A 22917-nucleotide genomic window follows, 5' to 3' on the forward strand; every position below is an offset into this window, starting at 1 on the left:
GATATAATTCTACTGACTGCAGTAGAGATACAGCTGGGATGCATTTGCCCTTTGCAGCAATCTCACCTTCCCTTGGTTTATTTTCTAGTTTCATTCCCAACCAGCAAAAGAGATGATATATTAATGACTCTAATGTAACTTGATTTTAGCATCAATAAAAAATGACACTGAAAGAAAATTCTGTTACCAGCAACTTCCGGTTACGTTGAAGCTCATATACACTATATTGCAGGTACAGCTGATTACTTTTTAAATTTATATATTTGATTTAATGACATCCCTGCTTTGAGAGTAGTATTAATTACATGAATTGCTTGCACAGGAAATGGCCAGATTTGAAGAGCCAGACATTCTTTTTAACATGCTGAACTGTTTGAAGATTCTCTGTCTTCATGGGGAATGTTTGTACATTTCAAGAAAGGACCATCCACAATTCTTAGCTTACATTCAAGATCACATGCTGATTGCAAGGTATGCTTTTAACCCAGGAATTGTCATTTTAATTTATATTACAGTTAATGCTTCTAAATTCCAACCAGAATCAGAGGTCCATTTTGCTAGGCATTGTACAAACACACAGTGAGAAGCAGTTGCTACGTCAAAGATCTTACAGTTTAGATAGACAAGATAGTCAAAGGGTGAGAAGAGAAACAGAGGCACAGAAAAGTGAAGTGACTTCTCTAAGGTCACACAGAACCCATGTATCCTAACTCCCAGTCCAGTGCTCCATTTGCTAGACCACTGTGCCTCCCTGATTGCAGTGCAAATTTGGTTCCAGGAATGGTCATATATTGTCCATGAAACTGATTTGTGGATAATAAAAAACCAGTTCAAGGAAAAGCAGATCAGAATTATGTACAGCATGTGAATTTTATTTTTAAATCATAAGTTCTGTTTTGAGTGCTGTGGGCTGAAACACTTGCTGTAGTTTATTTTCAAGGAGTTTGGCCATGTGAACAACGAACTTGTCATCTCATTTACTAAGAAACTGACATTGTGTAGATCTCATTCCTTTCTTTCCTCCCTTCCCTTTTGTCCGTTATTGTCTCTCCTTATGTCAAGTCTTATTGCTCTGGGGCCCAATCATGTAAACACCTTACTAGCGTAAGCAATTCAATCAGCTTTGGTGGGACAACTTGTGTGAGTAAGGACTTGCAGGATTCATCTTAAATTGTTAAATCTTCAGAGCTTTCTTGGATTATTTGTCTGTAAGGCACTACGTGCACTTGTGGTGCAGTATAAATAATGATAATAATAAGAAGGGTTGCACAATATCTCTGTTCTCAAGAGTGCATATGGCAGTGTTTATATTAGACATTAGCTAGAGCCGGTAGAAAATCAGGAAATTCTGGTATTTGACATTTTGTTTTTGTCTGTACATACAAAGCGATGTAGTCTAATTTAGCTGTAACCACTCAAGAAAGAGATCTTGGAGTCATCATGGATAGTTCTCTGGAAACATCTGCTCAATGTGCAGTTGCAGTCAATAAAGCTAACAGAATGTTAGGAACCATCAAGAAAGGGATTGATAATAAGACAGAAAATATGATGTCACTCTATAAATCCATGGTACACCCAGTCCTTGAATACTGCATGCAATTCTGGTCAGCCCATCTCAAAAAAAGATATATATTAGAAATGGAAAAGGAACAGAGAAGGGCAACAAAAATTATTAAGGGTATGGAACGGCTTCCATATTAGGAGAGATTAAAAAGACTAGGACTATTCATCTTAGAAAAATAGATGACTAAGGTGAGATATGCTATAGGTCTATAAAATCATAAATGGTGTGGAGAAAGTGAATACGGAAGTATTATTTACCCCTACACATAACACAGGAACCAGGGGTCACCCAATTAAATTAATAGGCATCAGGTTTAAAACTTAGATACAGAAGTATTTCTTTACACTATGCACAGTTAACCTGTGGAACTTGTTGCCAGGGAATGTTGTGAAGGCCAAAAATATAACTGGGTTTTAAAAAAAAAAAACCTAGATAAGTTAATGGAGGCTAGGTCCATCAATGCCAGTTAGCCAGGATGGTCAGGGATGAACCCCATGCTCTAGGTGTCCCTAAACCTCTGACTGCCAGAAGCTGGGACAAGATGACAGGGGATGGATCACTTGCTAATTGCCCTGTTCTGTTCATTCCCTCTGAAGCATCTGGCATTGGCCACTGTCTGCAGATCAGCTACTGGGTTACATGGACCATTGATCTGACCCAGTATGGCTGTTCTTATGTTTGTCAGTTCCAAATCTGGATGAAAAATTGAAATATTGAATTTTTTTACTGGAATTAAATGTTGAAATGTTTAGGTTCAGTTTGACAGGGAACTATGTCTGCCTGAGTTGCTGCAGTGCCTCAAAGGGGTTGTAATTTGGGTACATCCCTCCTCCCCATTCTCTTCTATGGACCAGGCTCCTGTCACAGACTGTATTCCCTGTAATGCGCCACAAAGGGAGCATCTGGAGGGGAGAATGAGGTGCACCATGGGAGATAGAGTCTGGCTGGGGAGCCAAGCCCACAGGGGGAGAAAGAGGGCATGAAGCATCTGAACTACAGCTTCCATGAGGCACTGCAGCTGCCCGGGTGGACGCGGATTAATGTTGAACTGACCCGAAACAAAATGTTTAATTCAGTTAAAAAAAACTGAAAAGTTTTTTGATTCAGGAACACCCCGTCAGAAATGAAATATTTCATTTAGATTTTCCCAATAAAAAAAATCAAAAACATTTTGGTAAAATTAAAGTTTTACCGAAGACAACTTAGATTTTGCAGGAAAAACGTTTTCTATCAGAAAAAAAATGGTTCGAAAATTCCCTGCTACCTCTTAATATTAGCTGAGAAATATGTCATTTGGTGAGGGTAAAACCAAAGGGGAGTAACCAACTGTAAGCAGGTGCCAAAGCATCACTGTTGGAGAGAGGACACCAAATGAGATAGACCTTTGATCTGATCAGGCATAGCAGTTCCTGTGTTGCACACACTGCTTGTTTTACGAGCCAGATGTATGTTTCTCATGTGGAGTAATACATTTCTGTCTCCGTTATGCTGGTGAATGTCTATCATAGACAATTTCCAAAAAACTGCTAGAACCTCCCCCCAAAAAATTAATTCAAAATGAATATAGATGCAGGGGAATATGGGACTTCCACATACAGCAACATTGAATTGTTAACATGGGTGCTGGGTGTAACTCACAAATGTTACCCCTTTTCTTATTAAGCAAATTCCCCCCAGCAACATAATGTCGACATTTAATATGAAGGATGTTCTGTGAAGTAAAAGACAGATTCTGTGATCAGATTTGCTTTTGTTGGTCCTTCTAGCTTATGGAGAGTAGTGAAGTCTGATTTCTCTCAGCTTTCTTCATTGGCTGTCCCACTTCTTCTACATGCTCTGTCGCTTCCTCATGGAGCTGATATTTTCTGGACAATCATAAACAGCAATTTTAACAGCAAAGATTGGAAGATGAGGTTTGAAGCAGGTAGGTCTGAGAAGTGTATGATATTTGCATGCGGATTAATATGGCAGGGAGGAAGGGGCTTTGTCAGTTGCAGGTATTGTAGTTGACATTGGCTGTTTAAGGTAGAGAAGCTATTTTTCTATAGTTTCTTTCCATCTGCTACCCATAAGTGTTTTTTTTTTTGTTTTTAAATATTCATTGTCTTCATTGGCTGCTCTGGTGGTTGATTTAATAAAATCATACACCACACTGATAGAAAAGACCCAGTAGGTCCTCCACGCATAGTCCATCTATCTCTAATCAATGCAGGATTGTTCCTTATAGTCCATTTCCTAGTGCTCTGGCTAGCCTAGTTTACATATCTCCAGTCATGGAGCATTACTCACTGTGTACCCTCTTGGATCGCCTTTTAAATGTTATTTAACTTAGTTCTCCATTATTGGTGTATGTTTGTAGCATGATAAAATTCTCTAGTAATCTCCACGCATAGTTTTACCCTTCTGTTATCAGAAAAAACAGATATATATTACTGCCCATTGGATTGATATTCTCTGTACTGGTCAATCAAGGCCCATGATGTTAGTTCAGGTTTAATGCCAAGAAGCAGTGAGTGTTCCCGTCTGCTCCTTAAAAGAGGAGTAACTTCAAATCAAAATGATCCTGGTATTTGAAATAGGGGAATGAAAAGAAAGGAGCAGCTATTACAATCAATGGGCCTTACTTATTTTCCTCTGTTACGCTGGTGTCAATCTACTGACTTCAGTGGAGTTACTTTTAATTTACACTGGTGTAAGGAAGAAGAGACTCAAGCCCACTGAATTTTGGTTTTGGAATTATTGGCCCACATCCTTGGCTGCAGACAAGGAGTGCACAGGACAGCTTGGGAAAAGGGGTGTGGTGTAAAGAGGTCTTTGGCCAGCGGTACACCAGGACAGTCCATCTAAAAGCTGCTCTAAATTCTGCTGTTTGCCAGTGCCTCTGAAGGGCCATTACAGCTGCTTGCGATTGCTAGGATGCAGAGAACCGGGTGAAATTTTATTGGCCTGTATTATACTGAAAGTCAGGCTAGATGATCGTAATAGTCCCTTTTGGCCTTAAAATCTATGAATTTAGAAGCCCCTTCCTCTAGCCCTGCCAGTTGTAGGCAGGTTGGGTGGTGTAGAAGCAGCTGTCCTGGCTCTGTGCCTCCAAAAGATCCTCCTGCACTGGAATGATCCTCCTGTGGCTGGCTGTGCTGGCATTGGAGCCACTTTGCACTGACGGTATGAAACAAAGTGGCTGTAGTGTAGGGGAGAATCTGGGAACCTGTAAGTAATTGGAGGTGATGAGAAAAATGTGCACTTGTTGCACAGAGCTGGAAGTGGAAACAAGTTGATGTTTCAATTATTCTTTGTTGTTTTCAATGAGATACAGGCCTGTGTATGTTGTTCAAAACACAGGTCACTGACTGAATTAATGCGAATATTCTCTTTGTTTTTCGGGCTTGTCTGCTGCAGTAGAGAAAGTGGCTGTTTTGTGCAGGTTTCTGGATATTCACTCAGTGACAAAAAATCACCTGCTGAAGTATTCTTTGGCTCATGCGTTCTGCTGTTTTTTGACTGCTGTGGAGGATGTCAACCCAGCAGTGGCTACAAGAGCTGGGCTATTACTTGACACCATAAAGAGGCCAGCTTTGCAGGTAGGTTCACCATATGGAACAAAAGCATACATCAAAGCTAGAAATGAGTGCAAGTGACAAAGACAGGATCTTGACCCATTTTTTCCCCCAAAGTTCAAAGGCGTTCAGATTCATAGTCTGGAGTTTGGCCCATCACTATAACCTCAGAAAACACAGCATCTTAAGGTTCTCAGTAGCTAACTGACACAGAGGCAACATGCCCTTTACAGGTTCTAGAGGTGCCAGTCTTCTGGTCCAAAACACTAGAGCTTCCAGTAGGGTTCTATAGCATCTGAGCTATTACTTGAAAAAATATAATTATTTTTATAATGGTAAAACAAATTGGGGTGATTTTATTTTTAATGCTGGGGAAAAAAATATAGTTCAAAAATCTACTAACTCACAGGAAGGCCCTTCGTTTTCAGTTTTTACTGATTCTTACTGAAAATTTCCCAGGTTTTACAAAAGCTATTATTCAGTTTTTACTGATTTTCACCCTAAGTTTGGACCAATCATGTACAGGAAAATACTGTTTATATTAAGAAAATCTAATACATTATATAAGGTAAATGTGTTTATGTTAATAATAAATTAGTCTAAGTGTAATTGCGAGTTGTTTGTTAAAGTAAGGCAAAGTAGTGGAAGATACACACACTCACATGTGCATATGTGTACGAACAGTTAATGTACATTTTATGAAATAAACCACAGCATTAAACTCCTTTTACTTTCAGTATTTTTACTTTTCTCTATATGTTGTTTTTTCTGTCCTCCTGTCTCCCAATATTTACCAGAAAACAGTAAAGTTAATTTTTTGCACTGATTTTCACCCGTTTTTTATCTTTGTGGTAAACACTGATAAATTCCTAGGAATTTTTAAACAAAATAACACTGTACATGAAGGGCCTTACTCACAGGTAAACTGATAGCAGAAATTTTTATGAAAACAAAGCTACCTATTGCCTTGATCTTTGAAAGATTTATACACATGTTTACCTTTAAGCATGTGAGAAGACCTACTGATTGGACTACTTGTGCTTAAAATTAAGCACATATATAAATCTTTGCAGGATCAGGACCTACATTTATAAGCAAGATGAAAAAATCTCATTATAAAGTTTAGTGCAATATCTGGTATAAATTATTTCTGGTAGATAGAACAAAAACAGTATTTAAGTAATAATTCCAGTACAGTTGCCCATAAAATGCAGTTAAGAGTTTGCTATTTTATACGATGTATGGGGCAGATTTTCAAAGCACAGCTCAGGGACTGTGGATTCTGCTGAAGACAGTAGGAGTTGCTCAGCTCCAGTCCTGTGTAAATCTTTTCAGATGTGTCCCTAGTGCTTTGACAAATTGATTGCATATGCCAAAGGCTGCAAATTAACTGCCCAAACCAGATTTTTCTTTGTGGTCTGGCCAAAGGTGGTTCTTGTTGAGGAAGACAGACTTGTCCCACATATGCTGTACTTGTTAAATATTTAATCTCTGTTGTCTTTTTCAAACATGAATGTTGACAGCAAGCTCAAAATTCTTGTGCTAATAAAACACAGCAGCATTTTATGAGATTAGTGCCTTTGATACTTTTAACCATGTACTAGATCTTTCTCATTTGGGGCCTGAGCCTACCTACCTAAAACTCCTACTGAAATCAATGGGAATTTTGGGTACACTAGAAGGTCAAGATCAGACCTATAGTTTTGAGCTATGTAGTTATTAAAACATTTAAAATAACATTTTTGATTACTTAGAACAGTTGAACCAGTAGAATTGCTGCTAAAGTCCCATCATGTTTCATGGATTGAATTAATGGGAGGTAACATATGTTTCTAGTGGTACATGCTTCAATAGTCTCCACTCTCCATGAAAACTATATCAAACTCCTTGGATTTCTGTTGGCAAGCAAAGTCCTTTCCATTAGCTTTTGACTTAAGTGCACTAGCCCCAATGCTACTTTTATGGCTCTGCTGGAAATAAATGGCTAAATTCCCGGAACCCCCTTGCTTTTGAAGACTCCTTGAAAGCAATGGGTTTGCATGGATGAAAATGAAGGCAGAATTCAGCCCAAGAATTCTGAGGCAAAGGGTTTTGCATGGTGTGCACATCTGCATTGGTAATACCCACAGTATTACCAGCCTGACAGGTATGTCATAGCAACGGTGGGGTTTGGGTTTGAAACTGTTTCTAGATGCACTGCATTGATTCCTGTATACCTTGCTTGTCAGAACTCTGGGTTGCTTCCTCTGCTTTAAAATGACTTGGGGCCACTACGCTGGTATAACTTCACTGGAACCAAGAGAGCAGCAGGGTGTGATCAGGGAGAATCTTGTGTGTTGCATGTAATAGGTTATATGGCAACATTTTACCCTATGTATTTTTAAAAATTAAAATGGAAAATCCCCCATTCAAAATGATGAGGGCCTAATTGTTCCCTCACTTACACTGGTTTTCCATCAACTTCAGTAGAGTTATTCCCAACTGACATGTGTGAGAGACCAGAAACAGGCTCCTCTTCTCTACCAGCTGATTAGAGAAGTTGTGAGGTTTGCCTCGCTATTTTAAAGAACACTTGTTATACTCTTTACATTTGAGTTCTGTTCTTTTTTTCCTCCACAGGGTCTGTGCCTCTGCCTTGATTTCCAGTTTGATACAGTTGTCAAAGACAGACCCACAATTCTCAGCAAGCTTTTGCTCCTTCATTTTCTAAAGCAGGACATTCCAGCTTTGAGCTGGGAGTTCTTTGTGAATCGCTTTGAGACACTGTCTCTGGAAGCACAGCTTCATCTGGACTGCAACAAAGAATTCCCTTTTCCAACAAGTAAGCAGAATCGGAAACACATTACCTTTCACCACTGCTGGAATTCAGCTCCCTGAACTAGGGAAGGAGAGAAGCGAAGGCCCCATCTGCAGTGGGGCTATAACCAGGTTTGCTGAACTGGTGTAGTCATTTTAAACTAGAAGTGGATAACCCAGTGTGAACATGCCTAGACCAGATTAGGATACATTATATTTGAAGGTTTTTGAACACCATGTTCTGCTTTAGTTAAAACATGGTTCTCAGACTTCGTTGAAACATAATTTGGTTCTGTGAATAGTCAGGGTCAAACTGAGTTAGCCTGAATGTTCTTTAGAACCAGTTCCCCCAAACACTGTTCTTGAGCCCTAGTGTAGAGGGGTTTTTAGTTTGCCCTATTATTATTATTAATTAATAAATTAATTATACTATTATTATGTATTTATTATTATTCCCAAAGGCCCCAGTCATGTTTGGCCCTCATTCTGCTGGGGGCTGTAGAAAGATAGGTAAAGAGACAATCCCTGGCCCAGAAGCCATACAGTCCAAAAGACACAAATGGATGAATGGGAATGATGATATTACATTGGGGCTCATACAACAGTTAATAATTCCCACTGTGTCTGTAACAGACATTTGTTACCAGAGGTACTGCACATACCTGGCTTCCTGTTAAGATACCCATGGAGATCCTGTTTTTTTTTTTTTTTCCATCCTCCAATGGGCTAAGACAAAATAATAATTGCACTTGTCTTTGTGTGATTATTTTCACATGATTTATTTGATTTGTAATTTTTAAATCAGTAACTTAAAGTGAAAAATATTTGGAAGCATTTAATATATAACTATGCTTCAGATGTCCACCTTTTGCCCCTTTGCTTCTTGGCATTGCAAACATAACCATATGGTGTTTAGGGGATTTGATTATTTGCTTTTGGATCTCTAATTACTGTAAAAATCAAAGGGCTTCAATGTCTCATGTGCCCAGATCATCAGTGATTCCATTAAAGCTAATTGAAGTGCACTGGCAGGGGTGAAAGGAACTTAAGGGACTTACCGGTACGCAGGGCCGGGGTCCTGAGCAGCAGGTGGGTGGGGGGTGGCCTCAGATGGAAGGGGTGGGGCCTTTAAATCACTGCTGAAGCCCCACAATAGCTGTAGCTGTGGCGGTGGCTGGAAGCCCCGGAGCTCTGGCAGCGATTTAAAGGGCCAGGGGCTCCAGCCAATGCCAGGAGCGCAGGGCCTTTTTAAATTGCCTGCCTGGGGAAGCTGCCCCCGCCGGTATGGTCGGCTGTGTACCAGCTCTTGCCGGTACGCTGTACTGTACCGTACCGGCTTACTTTCACCTCTGTTTACTGGTAATAATCTCCTGGGAGAGGAGAACCCTGTTCAGAGGACTCAGGGGGCAGTGTTCAGACGCAGATCTGAGTTAGGCGAAGGCAGTTCAGCGTTTGAGTCTGAGACTAAAGCAGGTCTGCAGTCCGAGCTTGTATTTGACAGCACTGAAACTTTCTGAGCTGTTCTCATGAGATTTCTGCTCTCTTAAAGGGTGAAGTCCTCATTCATCATCATCTTCAATTCAAAAGGGTTTGGATTCAAGGGCCTCATTTTGTTCCATCTCTAATATTTAGAGAAGGATCAAAATTACTTTTTAAAATATATATGTCAACTGTTCGGGGTTTCACAGCTGATGATTCAGATCATGCAATGAGTTCCTCCCAGGTGGAGCCCCTGCACCCAAAGCCAGTCAAAGGCTTGTTGACTTCAGTGGGACTTGGGGTCTGCCTGCATGTGGCACTTTTCAGGATTGCAGTAAATATGTTGTGGAATGAATCCTAACTTGGTTGATTGCATTTGTAAAGCTATCACTGCTGTCCGGACAAATGTTGCCAATCTCAGTGATACAGCAATGTGGAAGATCAAGAGGGCTCGTTTTGCACGTAATCGTCAGAAGAGCGTGCGTTCCCTGAGGGACAGTGTGAAGGGACCCGGGGAATCAAAGAGAGCACTCTCCCTTCCAGAAACCTTAACCACCAAAATCCGTTGAGTATCCTTTTATATTTTTGTGATAAGCCTGCATCTTCTCCCTTAAGATTGCATCCTGTTGCTGAGTACACAATGGGACTTTCAGTATTCATCCAGTTGGGACAGTTTAGCATATCTGGGTTATGGACTGACTCAGACATTATTCAGGTAGTTAGAAGTCAGTGAGTTTTCCAAATAACAGGGACAACATTCCAGTTTTGTGCTGTACTTGTTTTATGGATAGAATGAAATGCTCTGACACAAGTTTGTAGATAGTTTTTAATCTACGTAAGGTGGCTAATGTATTGCTTACTTGGACGAGAACTAGAGGTAGCTTTTGGAAAGTGATTCAGTTATTACTGATAATTATTAATTAATATGTTTTGTCAATTTATGCAGCACTATACTATATATTGGCACTTTTCAAACAACAAATTCTTTGCTGCAGCCATTCTATATTTGCAGATTTCCTTTAGCAGTATAATAATGTGCATACAAAACATTTTTATAACCATCTTACATACGAGGAAATTGATTCTCAAAATCCTCTGGGTTGCATGTGCTGTAAAAATATATATGATTAGAATATTTTTAATATGCTGTAGGAAAAATGACAATTAAATCTATTTTTCATTTTTAGAGGACTTTACAAATATTAATTAGTCCTGTACTTAAAAGACACTTCAGCCACACTTAATATCCCCAACCTGTATAATATAATACTTGTTAAAATTAACCTGAGTCATCGGTGCCAATGAGCTGCTAAAATTAATTAGATTTTTTTCTCTAAAATTAGTAGAGAACCAAATTAAAACCAAATTTATTTTGCTTATAGTTTTCTGTGAATCTTATGTAACTTTTATTGATTAACTCTGGATGCTGCACGAGTCCTTCTAGTTTAATGATCTTGGACCAGAAAAACTGAGTAATAAAGGAGACTAGAGTTAAGGGATAGAGAGCATAAAACCACAACTCCACAAAAATCAATCTTCTAAAATGTTACGTTCACTGCATAATAACAATTAATACATACACTTGAGAATGCTCTTAGATCAAACTCAGCTTAATGCTGAGCATATATTGAAGTTTAAGTTGTCTCTATTGATTATTTAAACAGAATTATTCTTGGTTTTTAGCTGTGAGGTTGACCAGGCATGAACAGTCTGCTCCTGCACTTGGTGGAACACCAGAGCAAACGCCAGGTGGGTACTTCCTCTGTTGAAGAGAGGGGTGTATAGTGGATACAGGAAGAAGGGAGGGAATGCTATCTCTTTTATTGGATCATGATATAATTTGCATCAGGCACTAGCTTATCAAAAAGGTTCTTTCTTAAAATGTTGAGTGCCAGAAGAAGGAATAATTTTGGCCTGCAAGTTGTTGTAAATTATATACTCTTAGTCTATTAGTCTGTCTTATACTTATTATAAACTCCTTGGGGCAGGGACTGATCTTTTGTTCTGGGTTTGTACAGCACCTAGCACAATGGAGTCCTGTTCAATGGCTGGGGCTCCTAAGTGTCACTGCACAATAAATAATAATAGTAATATTATTTGTTGGTCTGTGTAAATCAGTGTGCCGAAAAATAAAGTCCCAGCTACAGGGTCTCTTCATGTCCCTTTCTTCAGGACTAGCTTTATTTGCTAAAATATAAGCTCAAAACCAGAACAAATCAACTCAAACTACTGAGTGATAACCTGCTAGGCCTTCCCAGTTTCAGCAACCTGGGAAGGGCAGGGGCACAACCTTGCTCGATGCTAGCCTCCTTTGAACCAGCACCCCTTCCTTTCATAGCCCCATGCAGATCAATCATGTGGCAGGCAGAGACTAGGTGAGTCTTTGCATGCCAGAGCGCCTTTACACTTTGTCACAATCTGATAACAGATGTGATACGCAGGAGTGTTGGAAGTGACTATTCTTTATTCCCAGGCCCCAGTCACCTGGCAGAGGTCAGGGTTACCAAGGTCAATTCCCTTGTCACATGGGAAGTATTAGCTGCACATTACCTAACTTAGTGTTGCCAACTTTCATGATTGTGTTATGAGTCTCATGATAGTTGATCGTATTCTTAAAGACTCAACTTCTGGATTCAGGTGATTATGTGAGAATCTCAGCTTTGGTTTTAAAAAATTGGAAGTTTCTAGCCCTCCTGATGGTGAAGAAAAGCCTTAATAATGACCTGAATGCATCCCAAAGACTTGGAATCCTGCAGGCAAAAAGAACCCAATGTTTATTATATTTTAAAAAAAACTCACGATTTTTGGAGGCTTGACTTATGAATTCTTGTGGATAGTGATACTGAACTTGACTGATTTTTCCAAAGAACCAATATGGCTCCAAATACTTTCTGCACATCTGCTATCAAAAAACACACCTCTCTCTTACACGGAGAAAATGTAAAAGTAAAGATTTGATCCATGTCCCCATCCACTCCATCATTTTAGGTTTAAACCTGCAGTCCCAGCTCAGTCAAAACTCCTGTTGAAATCAGTGGAGGTTCTGTGGGAATCAAGGAAACAGGATCAGGCCATTATTAATTCTGTTCAGCATTCCAACCCACTTTGTCACAGAAGGCAGGAATTCCACTGAGTGGCTTGTACTAAAAGACAAAGAGATCATGTTTAGTATGAGGCAGTCTAATCATGGTTTGGGGTTTCATGATATATTTTGATAGGTCATGAGGTAATTTGAGGGTGAAAGGGTCTCAGATTAGAATCATAGAACTGGAAGGGAACTCAACAGGTCATCTAGTCCAGGCCCCTGCACGCAAGCCAGAGCTAAGTATTATCTGGACCATCCCTGACAGGTGTTTGCGCAACCTGCTCTTAAAAATCCCCATTGATGGAGATTCCACAGTCTCCCTAGGCAATTTATTCCAGTGCTTAACCACCCTGACAGTTAGGAAGTTTTTCCTTATGTCCACCTAAACCGCCCTTGCTGCAATTTAAGCCCATTGCTTCTTGTCCTATCCTCAGAGGTTAAGAAGAACAATTTTTCTTCCTCCTGCTAATACATCCCAGAATGATACTCCTGCTAATACATCCCAGAATGATATTTATTATTTTTGCAACAGTATTACACTGCTGACTCATATTTAGCTTGTGATCCACTATGACCCCCAGATCCCTTTCCGCAGCACTCCTTCCTAGGCAGTAATTTCCCATTTTGTATGTGTGCAAGAAATTTAGTCTCCAAATCTGACATACCTTAGAACTGTTACAAACTGGTGGGTAATATCGAAATATCTGTTTATTAAATTAGATCAGTTAACTCTTCCATATTTAAAACAAATAACAAACCAAATACCACTCAAATTCCCCAATAGTCCTTGTTTATGAATTGCCCTATAATAATGGCTAAAGAAGCAGACATCTAGCCAGTAGGAGGAGGACAATGTAATTAACATATGCCAGGGCTGATCCTCAGTGGAGCTATGATAATTTACAGCAGCTGAGGATCTGCCCCCACCCCCGGTTTCCCTGATGTAGTTTACAGAGGCATCATAATGGATGCTGATAACAGAGAGAAGTAGCAGATATGAGATTTTGCATGCTCATAAGAGCATAACACTAACTCTGGAGAGTGAAAGCTCAGAAAAAGTCCTTGGAAGTATCCATTAACTCATGCCATGACTGTATACCCATTGCAAGGCTGAATATTTCCTTATCTTCAAGTTTCTGAAAGACACGGCTCAGTAAGCAAAAGTAAAAAGGATAATTTTATCAGATTCCGTACTCATTTAATTGTATGTGGAAGTTTTGGGATAGGTTTAGACCCACATTAATGACTCATTCAGTTCCAAATATTCACATCCAGTTAAAAATATTCCTTACCTAAAAATGTTGCTGAAGAGGTTTTAGATTATGAAAATGGAAAGAATGTTATAAATCTAATTTACTGTTTGTTCTTTTCGCTGCTTGTTTCCTTTTTGCATTCAGTCAGAATGGACAATGATGCTCAGTTAGTCAATTTCCCTCTTGTTCGGATTGTCATGCAGTACTGTTTGGGTTGCATGCACTGCAGGGGAATGATCAAATCCAACTTCTTTCACTGGAAAATAATAATGACAATATTTGTACTAAATATTTAACTTTTGTAAAACCATATATATGATATGATACTATAGTATACTACAGTATAAGCAACAATTTGGCTTAGACTATCAGACAGCATACCTTAACACACTCTGTGTAGATTTTAGGGATTTACTTAGCAGCATTGGATGATAGTTAGGGTCTCTGCATTCCTTTGGAAGCTGTGGTTTTCCTAGATAAACCTAAAGTGGTTTATTCTATTCAGGTAAATCCACTTTTCTTCTGCGTCTGGAGAGAAGTATGCACTAAGCATGTTAGAAGGTGAATCCTTTATTCTCTATTTGATCAAATGCAGGATTTTCCCTCTCTCTTATCCTCTAAAGCAGTGGTGGGCAACCTGTGGCCCGTATGCAGGCTGTATGTGGCCCATCGGGGTAATCTGCTGGGGGGTTGCGAGACAGTTTGTTTACATTGACCGTGAGCAGGCACGGCTGCCCGCAGTTCCCAGTGGCCGCAGTTCCCCGTTCCCAGCCAATGGGAGCTGCAGGAAGCGGCATGGGCCGCAGGGGCATGCTGGCCGCTGCTTCCCGCAGCTCCCATTAGCTGGGAATGGCAAACCGTGGCCACTGGGAGCTGTAGGCGGCTGTGCCTGCGGTCTGTCAATGTTAACTGTCTCACAGCTCGCCAGTGGATTACCCTGATGGGCCATGGGCCGCAGGTTGCCCACCACTGGGATTTTTTGGGTTTTATTGGGATTACCCTTAGCTGGAGTAAATTTTGGTCCATTGAAGTCAATGGAACTATGATGAATTACACCAACTGTGGCTCTAACCCATAAAATATTAATCTTCTTTTGCTCACAGTAGTGTAAACCAGGAGTAAGGCCACAGAACGTGGTGGAGTTACACTGGTGTGAACAGAAATCAGAATCAGTCCCATACAGTATGACTGTTCACTGAGGACGTTTGAGGAGTTGAAAAGCTTTTGACTTCAACAAAATATGGAGTTAATTTCGTATACCTAAAGTGCCTAAAGGCAAGAATAGATTACTGCCCTCAGAAATGCATGCACAATTCCTACTGACTTCACATGTGTGTATAGGGTCAGAAGTGAGACATTTAGAAGTGCATATAGGATCAGAAGTCTCTTGGATAGATGTCTCTGGCCTGATTCTTTATTGCCTTGCACTGCAGTCATTCTCATCAGTGTCTTTCTTGTGCTGATAGGACAACCATCCCCAGAGAATGACAATACAATAAAGGACCTGCTTCCAGAGGATGCTGGGATTGATCATCAGACCGTCCACCAGCTGATTACTGTGCTAATGAAGTTTATGGCAAAGGATGAAAGTAGTGCTGAGTCAGATATCAGCAGTGCTAAAGCCTTCAACACAGTGAAGCGTCATCTGTATGTCTTGCTTGGCTATGATCAACAGGAAGGATGCTTCATGATTGCGCCTCAGAAAATGCGCATTTCAACTTGTTTTAATGCATTTATCGCTGGAATAGCACAAGTAGGTGTGATTTATTCTCACTGGGCATATGTGATCCAATGAGCTGGCACCAAAATACCTCACCCAGCCAGCTACCGTTGTCTGGGGTTCCTGAAATGTCTGCAAGGCAATCTCCTTTACAGTGTTAAAAATGCTGGTTGAGTGATCAGTAAACAAACCTAATACCTTAGATATATGCTCTCATTGTAATAAGTGGATGAATTTGAGAGCGAGAAGGGCTGTGTTGCCTGTTCACCCTTCAAAACACTCAGTCTAGACTTATGAAGTACCTTTCCTAGTGCTATTGCTTTGGAGAAGGAAGGAAAGTGGTTAAAGACAGAGACTGCAAGTTAGAATTCATGGTTCTATGCCCATTTGCACCATAGACATGCTATATAACCTCAAGCAGGTCAGTTTTTCTCTCTGTGCTCTAGTTTCTTCATCTGTAAAATGGGGTCCACAATAATTCCCTATCTCACAAGGGCTTAATTAACTCACACTGGTAAAGTGATACATGGCTGAAAAAGGCTACATGGTTGCAGAGTGTCATTATTGCTTTTGATGACAAAGTCTTTTCATTGCTGCCATGTTTCCCCATAGCTCCTTATTAAAACTCCCTGTTACGTGAACTTTAAGGGAGAAAAATGGTCAGTAGTTCAAATAACCATAAAACATATTAAAAATGCCCAATAAAGATGCAAGAATATCACCTTTTTCATTGACTTTTTTGTTATACACATTGGAGGAAGCACCCATTTTTTCCAAAGCAGGGTGCGATGGATGAATCTGCAGAAGTTCACATGCAGCCTCAGGCAAAACATGCAGACATCTATACGTGCAGATCAGGTCCATGTGCACGTGGGCACTTAGATTAGGATGCATTTGTACAAACTGCACACCAGACATATCAAGATGCAGTCACAGTGTATTGTTCCTGATTTACCTCTTACTTACTGTGGATATATAGTGCTGTATATGAAAGGAGGTTCAGGCCAATTGTGTTGTGTTGAGCTTGAAGGTTCAGAAGGTGGAAGTTAGACAGTAGAACCATAACCTAAATTTTCCAAAGTAACTAATAATTGTGCTTGCCACAATTTTGGGGTGCCCAACTTGAGACACCTTTTGAAAGGCTTGATTTTCAGAAGTGCTGAACACCCACTCTCTAAAAATCTGGTCTATTTAAGGTGTCTCAGGTTGGGCTCACAAAAGCACTATTCACTTTTGAAAATTTAGATCCATGGGTGGAATCCGCTGAAGTCAGTGGTAACTTTGCCATTTGCTTTAATGGGGCCAGGATTTTACTCCATGTCTTTAGTGTGAAAATATTAATTTGGAATTTGTTTTATGATTTTTTTTTTTTTTACTTCTGATATAAGGGAGCATTCTATAGTGTAGGGAATCTTCTTGGCTGTTGGAGCCACACTCTTTATTGCAGCACTGGCATTTGCTCACAAGAAAAGGGAACTTTGTAAAATACAACATTAACATAACACAAAATTTATAAATATTTACTTTCTGCGGCCAGTTCTGCAAATGGTGGGATTGGATGAATGTGCTAGTTTATTAGCTTTAACTTTCATGAGCTTAAACTTAGAAGGTTTAGCTCAAGAAAACATTATTTCCAAAGATTATTGTTAGTATTCAGCTCCTTACACCCTAATATTGCTGCTTTGCTATTTTAATGTAAGATAGATACCTTTTGTTCCTTGCAGCAAACACTGAAATAAGATTGTGCAAGGTAAAATCATTTTGATGTTATTCCACCAGGTGGTGATATTGGACAGTTCTTTTTGGAGGAAAGAATATAGCACAGATGGGCCTTGATAATACTTTGTAAAACTGTGCTTTAAGTCCTATGGTTGAGCTATAGTCAGGATATATAACTTTAGACTTCCCAAATCTTAATATAACATGTAGAAAAGTGCCATTGGCTTCAGGGCTTGTCTGAAATACAAAATGGACTGCATTGAGACACCTTGTTATTACAAAAAGAAGAGGAGTACTTGTGGCACCTTAGAGACTAACAAATTTATTAGAGCATAAGCTTTCATGGGCTACAGCTCACTTCATCAGATGCATAGAATGAAACATATAGTAAGAAGACATAGACATACAAAGAACATGAAAAGGTGGAGTAAGAGGCTAATTAATTAAGAAGAGCTATTATCAGCAGGAGAAAAAAAACTTTTGTAGTGATAATCATATCAAAAGTTTTTTTTCTCCTGCTGATAATAACTCATCTTAATTAATTAGCCTCTTACTCCACCTTTTCATGTTCTTTATCTATCTATCTATCTGTTCCATTCTATGCATTCGATGAAGTGGGCTGTAGCCCACAAAAGCTTATGCTCAAATTTGTTAGTCTCTAAGGTGCCACAAGTACTCCTGTTCTTTTTGCGGATACAGACTAACAAGGCTGCTACTCTGAAACTTGTTATAACACAGTTTGGTCTTACCTGTGGTGGTGATTTGGTCAAAACGTAGTATACTCATGTTACAGAGCCACGTTATAGCCTTGTTGCAATCAGATGTCAGGCTCTCGGACCATATATGGAGATGCACTATATATTCATCTGACAGTTTATGTATATTGGTAGATAGACAGGGTGGGTCTCATTAGTTCGACTCAAGGAATGTTAAATGTTAAAGTAATAGAGAGACGGAGACAAGAACAGGAAACTCTGCATAGAAAAGCCTAGTCAGTCCACTTGTGCTGGAGCTTGGGAGCTAAATCTTGTGTTTGTATATACAGTCCTGTCTTAGGGCTTTGCTACTTTAATGAAAAAATGAATGTAAATCCCAACAGTGGGTAAGTTTGGAAAATAACGTATGTGTGTGTGTATAGGGGCTGAGAGTGAGGTGATTAGTCCACCCATTTATATGTGAGGAATTGCTAAGCCAAATATTTAAAAATCATAAGTCAGGCCCACAAAATCATATTGACTTAAAAATCATGAGGTTAAAAAAACTTGGATAATTTTTATTAGCCTCCTGATATTGAAACCTTTAGAGTTGACATTTTCAAGCTTTTCTCTGCGATTATGAGAGGTAGAAACTTTTTTTTTTTTTTTTAACAAAGAGATATGGGAGTCTTGGCTGATTACATGACTCCAGGACCTGGGAACTGAAGAAAAACACCTAATATCAAAAGACTCATGCTAAGATCATGAGAGTTGGCAAATGTAGCTGGTTACCTAACATGGGTATAAGTTCGTTTTGGTCCTGTTCGTCCATCCATGATCACACTGTCTTATAACACGAGAATGACCCAGCATGATATATTTTGGTGTATGAGCAGGCCCTGTGCACACTACAGTTCAGACTGTGCTAGCCAGAGCTGTTTTTAAACACCCCTCTTGCTAACACACTTTCCCCATCTAGCTAAACAGGGTCTAATTACAGGATGAACCATCTTACTAGATTTTACATCACTGAGAATTTTTGTTTGGAAAGTGGTTTATAACCTAGGCCTTTGGAGAAAAGTTTCAAATGTGCCTAAGTGATTTAGGAGCTTATGTGCCCTTTTTCAAAAGTGATTCAGGCACTTAAGAGTGCATTGACTTTCAATGCTATAAATGTAAAGTTGTTTTAATTGAACAATGTATTAAAAGAGTAAAATGTGCTTGCATCCTTCAGTACTAGGATGGTATTTAAGCAAGAGATGTGCAACATTCAGTTGTTTATGGGTTCAAAACCTATTTGCATGGCTAACTGATCCCCCAAACATTTTTTTTTTGCATTGCCTCACAATATAACATGACATAAAGGGCCAGTTTTTGCCTTAATTTGCTCTTGTGCCAACCTGTTGATAAATATTGTTGTAACTGAAGGCGGAATTTGATCCGCTGAGCTACGTTTTATAAGCAAGGCTGCACTCATCGGTTGCAAACTGGGCATTTGTGTGCGTGAACACACATTTGTTGATGCACATCCTCAATTTCTACCCACCAAAAAGGTATTTAGCAACCACAGCAGACATTGATACATATATTGTCTCTGCAACTTAATTGGGGAGATTTGAAAATTTTGCCAATAGTGTGTTTTGAAATGATAAATAACATAGTGGCCGTGTTGTAGTAAATGACTCATCAGGCTGATACCATGCAAAGAGCTAACAAAACAGCAAACTTCCTGAAAGCTTTCTAGGTGATTGTGGAAACTCCCCGCAGGCCCTTATTTCCCTTCACCTTCCCAGTATTTAAACTGCTGTTGTAGTATGGCAATTGGTAACATATGTGGAGTTGATTTTCTTGTCGGTGCACTAAAATCTAAATGAATATTCATTTCAGGTGATGGACTATAACATTAACCTGGGAAAACATCTCCTTCCATTAGTGGTTCAGGTGCTGAAGTATTGCACTTGTCCTCAACTAAGACATTACTTCCAGCAGCCTCCCCGCTGCTCCCTCTGGTCCATCAAACCTCATATTCGGCAGATGTGGTTAAAGGCGTTACTTGTCATTCTTTACAAGGTTCGTTGTCTTGAAGGGGTGTTATCTTAAAATTCACATTTCAGTCTAAATTTTGTTTCAGGTGGTGCCTAAACCTACTAAACCCAAAAGGGATTAGAGGGAAACATTTTTCTCTCTTCTTTCAGTTTGTTTACTTTGTGTATTTAGTTTCAATTTGTGTAAATTAGTTTCACTGTTTACCCTATACAGTCAACAAGCTAGTCAGTTTCTCCCATTGTTGATGTGGTTCTTTCATCTAACAGCCTGAGCAAGAAAAATATTTTTGAATTCAGGAAAATGGGTTGTAAAACCACAAAACTGGCAGGTGGACTCAGTTGTAATATCTGATGCTACTTTAAAAATTGACTAAATTTTAAGTTAATAGTGTCAATTTAACAACTGGAGTTCTTAATTCACATAATGTTTTTATGTGAGTTGTAAAGAACATAACTTCAGTAAAGTACCTATTGGAGCTGAGATCTGAAGCTTTGACCGTAATTTGACATACAGAACACATGGAGAAATACAGAACAAAATGGAGAAATTGGAAATCAGTGAAATAGCAAATATTTTGCAAATAGGTCTGGTAAGACCTCTTGAGGTATCATTAAAAGCCTGCTTTATCATATAAAAACCAAGGAAATAATATATTAAACTATCCTCATAAGGAATCCTTCAAAATGTTTTATCTATAGTTATCTATAGTTTCTTTTTATAAAGCATTCTTTACAAAGTGGAGGAATATTCCTGCTTTCTAGGATGTATTTAGAAACATAAGATCATAGGAGTGCCAAGGGCCACCAGAAGACAATATGCTTGGCCAGTTCTATATTATTACCTCAATATTTATTCAAGGGAAGGGCCTACTATAGACAAATCAAGAGGCAAAGTTAGTTTTTAAGGTAAAATCTTTTTATTTCACTGAATAGTATCCGTACAGAGACTGTGACATCAGCAAGATTGTGCTGCATCTGATCTACATAACAGTCAACACGCTCAACGCCCAGTACCACAGCTGCAAGCCGCATGCCACCGCCGGTCCTTTGTACAGTGACAACAGTAACATAAGCCGATATAGTGAAAAGGAAAAAGGTATTTTAAATATTTAAATTTCTGCAGTAGCCACTGATTTAATTCATTAAGCCGTGGGTGATGAGGGAGTGTGATCTAGCAGTTAGAGGCAGGGCTGAGATTCTTGGATTCTATTCCCAGCTTTTCCTGTCTGCTCTATGGAAGGTGAGCTAGTTTTTCTGCACCTCACTTTGCCAGTTATGAAATCGGTACAGTAATACAGGGGCAATGTGAAAATTAGAGTTGGAAAAGTGGTTTGATATCCCTGGATGAGAACCTATACAATTGCAAATTTTATTATTCTATTATAAACCAATTGGATAATTTCTTAGAGGGGTTCTATTGATGATAAAACATAGCTGCCTTTTAGGGAATTTGTTACTACCTTCTTACCTGACAAAGACTCTTCCTGGTGTGCAGCAATCTGTTTTTCTTGCATGAGAAAAATACTTACAGAAGGGTCAAATTTACCCTCAGTTTCTAAAACCTTTCATTTACTGAGTGTGGGCTGGATACCTAGAGTTTATCCCGTGTCACTGTGATTAAAATCTACTCAAGACTTTTGTGAAAGACTATCTCCGCAGGATAAAAGACAAAACGAGTAAAATTAGAATGCGTTTTCTGCCCACTCTGTCGTTTTATTTCTGTCAGTACCTTTTCTGCTTTGCTGCATGTTGCTTAGTGCTTGGCATTTTGAAAAGTTGAATGATAAACGTGTCAGTCAAACAGAGGTCCAAATTCTCATTTACACTAAGGCTGCTTTACACCACTCTGCAAGTGCAAAGGGGCCTTCAAATGGATGTGAATTCTATATTTTATATTTACAACAACTTGATGACACCTTTATGCTGCTAGGGCAGCGCAAAGCGGCCTTAGTGTTACTGAGAACCAGACTATTTTGTTTCTTCAGATGACTCTGGACTAATTTCACCATCTGTTTGTCTTTGCCTTTATCTGTACAAGTAAGTTATAGTGACGGAGAACTGGCAATATGCCAGCCTGTAAAATGGAATCACATTTGCTGGCAGAGATTTAGTATTTCTAAAAGATGTCTTTAATGAATGTCTAGATACTTGTGGCATCATGTCTAGGAGAATGGGCAGTTTGTAAGGATTGAAGAAACCCTGAGTTCTAATCTTGTCTCTGCTATGGAGCTAGACCCACTGTGTGGCCTTGGACCACACTTCATCTCAGTTTCACCTTATGTAAAGTAAGGAGAATACTACTTACCTACTATGCTAGGCTTTTGGGAAGTGCTTTGCAATGCACAAATGAAATGGTCTGTATATGGACAAACTGTTACTATATTAGCACAGAGTATTATTATTAAACTGAAGGATGAATCTCATCCTGTACTTACTAGTGTGGAAGACCAGGAAGGGGGTACAGGAAGGTTTTTTCCAAACCTGCAAGAAATAGGCCAGGATCATTCCATAGTGTTTTGGAAAACTGAAGGGCTGGCCCTTTCCCACATCCCCAGGGGTGTGTATGTGTGTTGTCTACAGATTAACAGTCATATTTAGCCTCCAATCAGCAAATGCATATGCCAGTATCATCAGCAAATGCTAGACAGGGGTACATTTTGCTCCTGCTCAGAGGACCAGCAATAGGAGTAATCCTATCTCAGTCAGCAATAGTTCTGATGCAGAGGATGCATTTGCCCAGCATCCACTATCTCTCCCAACATCTCTGCTGTACTTCACTGTACTAGTTGTGACAGGACTGCTGACTTCAATGGAGCTGCACCAATTTATGCCCGCTGAGGATCTCACCGAATACTGTGCATGGTGAATGCTACAACAAGCACTAACTGCTTAGAAAAAAATACTGTTCCTTACTTTTCAGACCTTAATCGTTCAAGCTGTAAAGTGTGTTTTGAATGGTATTACCATGATATGGGTTTCTTTACAAACCTGTAAAACGTTTTAA

The 22917-nt window shown here is 39.4% G+C and overlaps 1 protein-coding gene across 3 annotated transcripts in view; it reads left to right on the forward strand.

Moving 5' to 3' along the window:
* The window catches only part of UNC79 (unc-79 subunit of NALCN channel complex), a 145383-nt gene that overhangs the window by 56986 nt on the left and 65480 nt on the right, over positions 1 to 22917 (forward strand). For 2 of the 3 annotated variants that reach the window (XM_077820410.1, XM_077820411.1), the window contains 9 exons: positions 150 to 232; positions 323 to 471; positions 3331 to 3488; positions 4964 to 5145; positions 7741 to 7942; positions 9781 to 9960; positions 15201 to 15487; positions 19756 to 19938; positions 20847 to 21009. In XM_077820410.1, coding sequence (XP_077676536.1) covers positions 150 to 232; positions 323 to 471; positions 3331 to 3488; positions 4964 to 5145; positions 7741 to 7942; positions 9781 to 9960; positions 15201 to 15487; positions 19756 to 19938; positions 20847 to 21009 — 1587 coding nt within the window. Of the gene's footprint in view, positions 1 to 149; positions 233 to 322; positions 472 to 3330; positions 3489 to 4963; positions 5146 to 7740; positions 7943 to 9780; positions 9961 to 11079; positions 11146 to 15200; positions 15488 to 19755; positions 19939 to 20846; positions 21010 to 22917 lie in introns of all 3 variants that reach the window. The other variant, XM_077820409.1, reaches the window with a different exon arrangement.

The sequence above is a fragment of the Eretmochelys imbricata genome, chromosome 6, assembly GCF_965152235.1.
Source record: "Eretmochelys imbricata isolate rEreImb1 chromosome 6, rEreImb1.hap1, whole genome shotgun sequence".
Classification (NCBI taxonomy): Eukaryota; Metazoa; Chordata; order Testudines; family Cheloniidae; genus Eretmochelys; species Eretmochelys imbricata.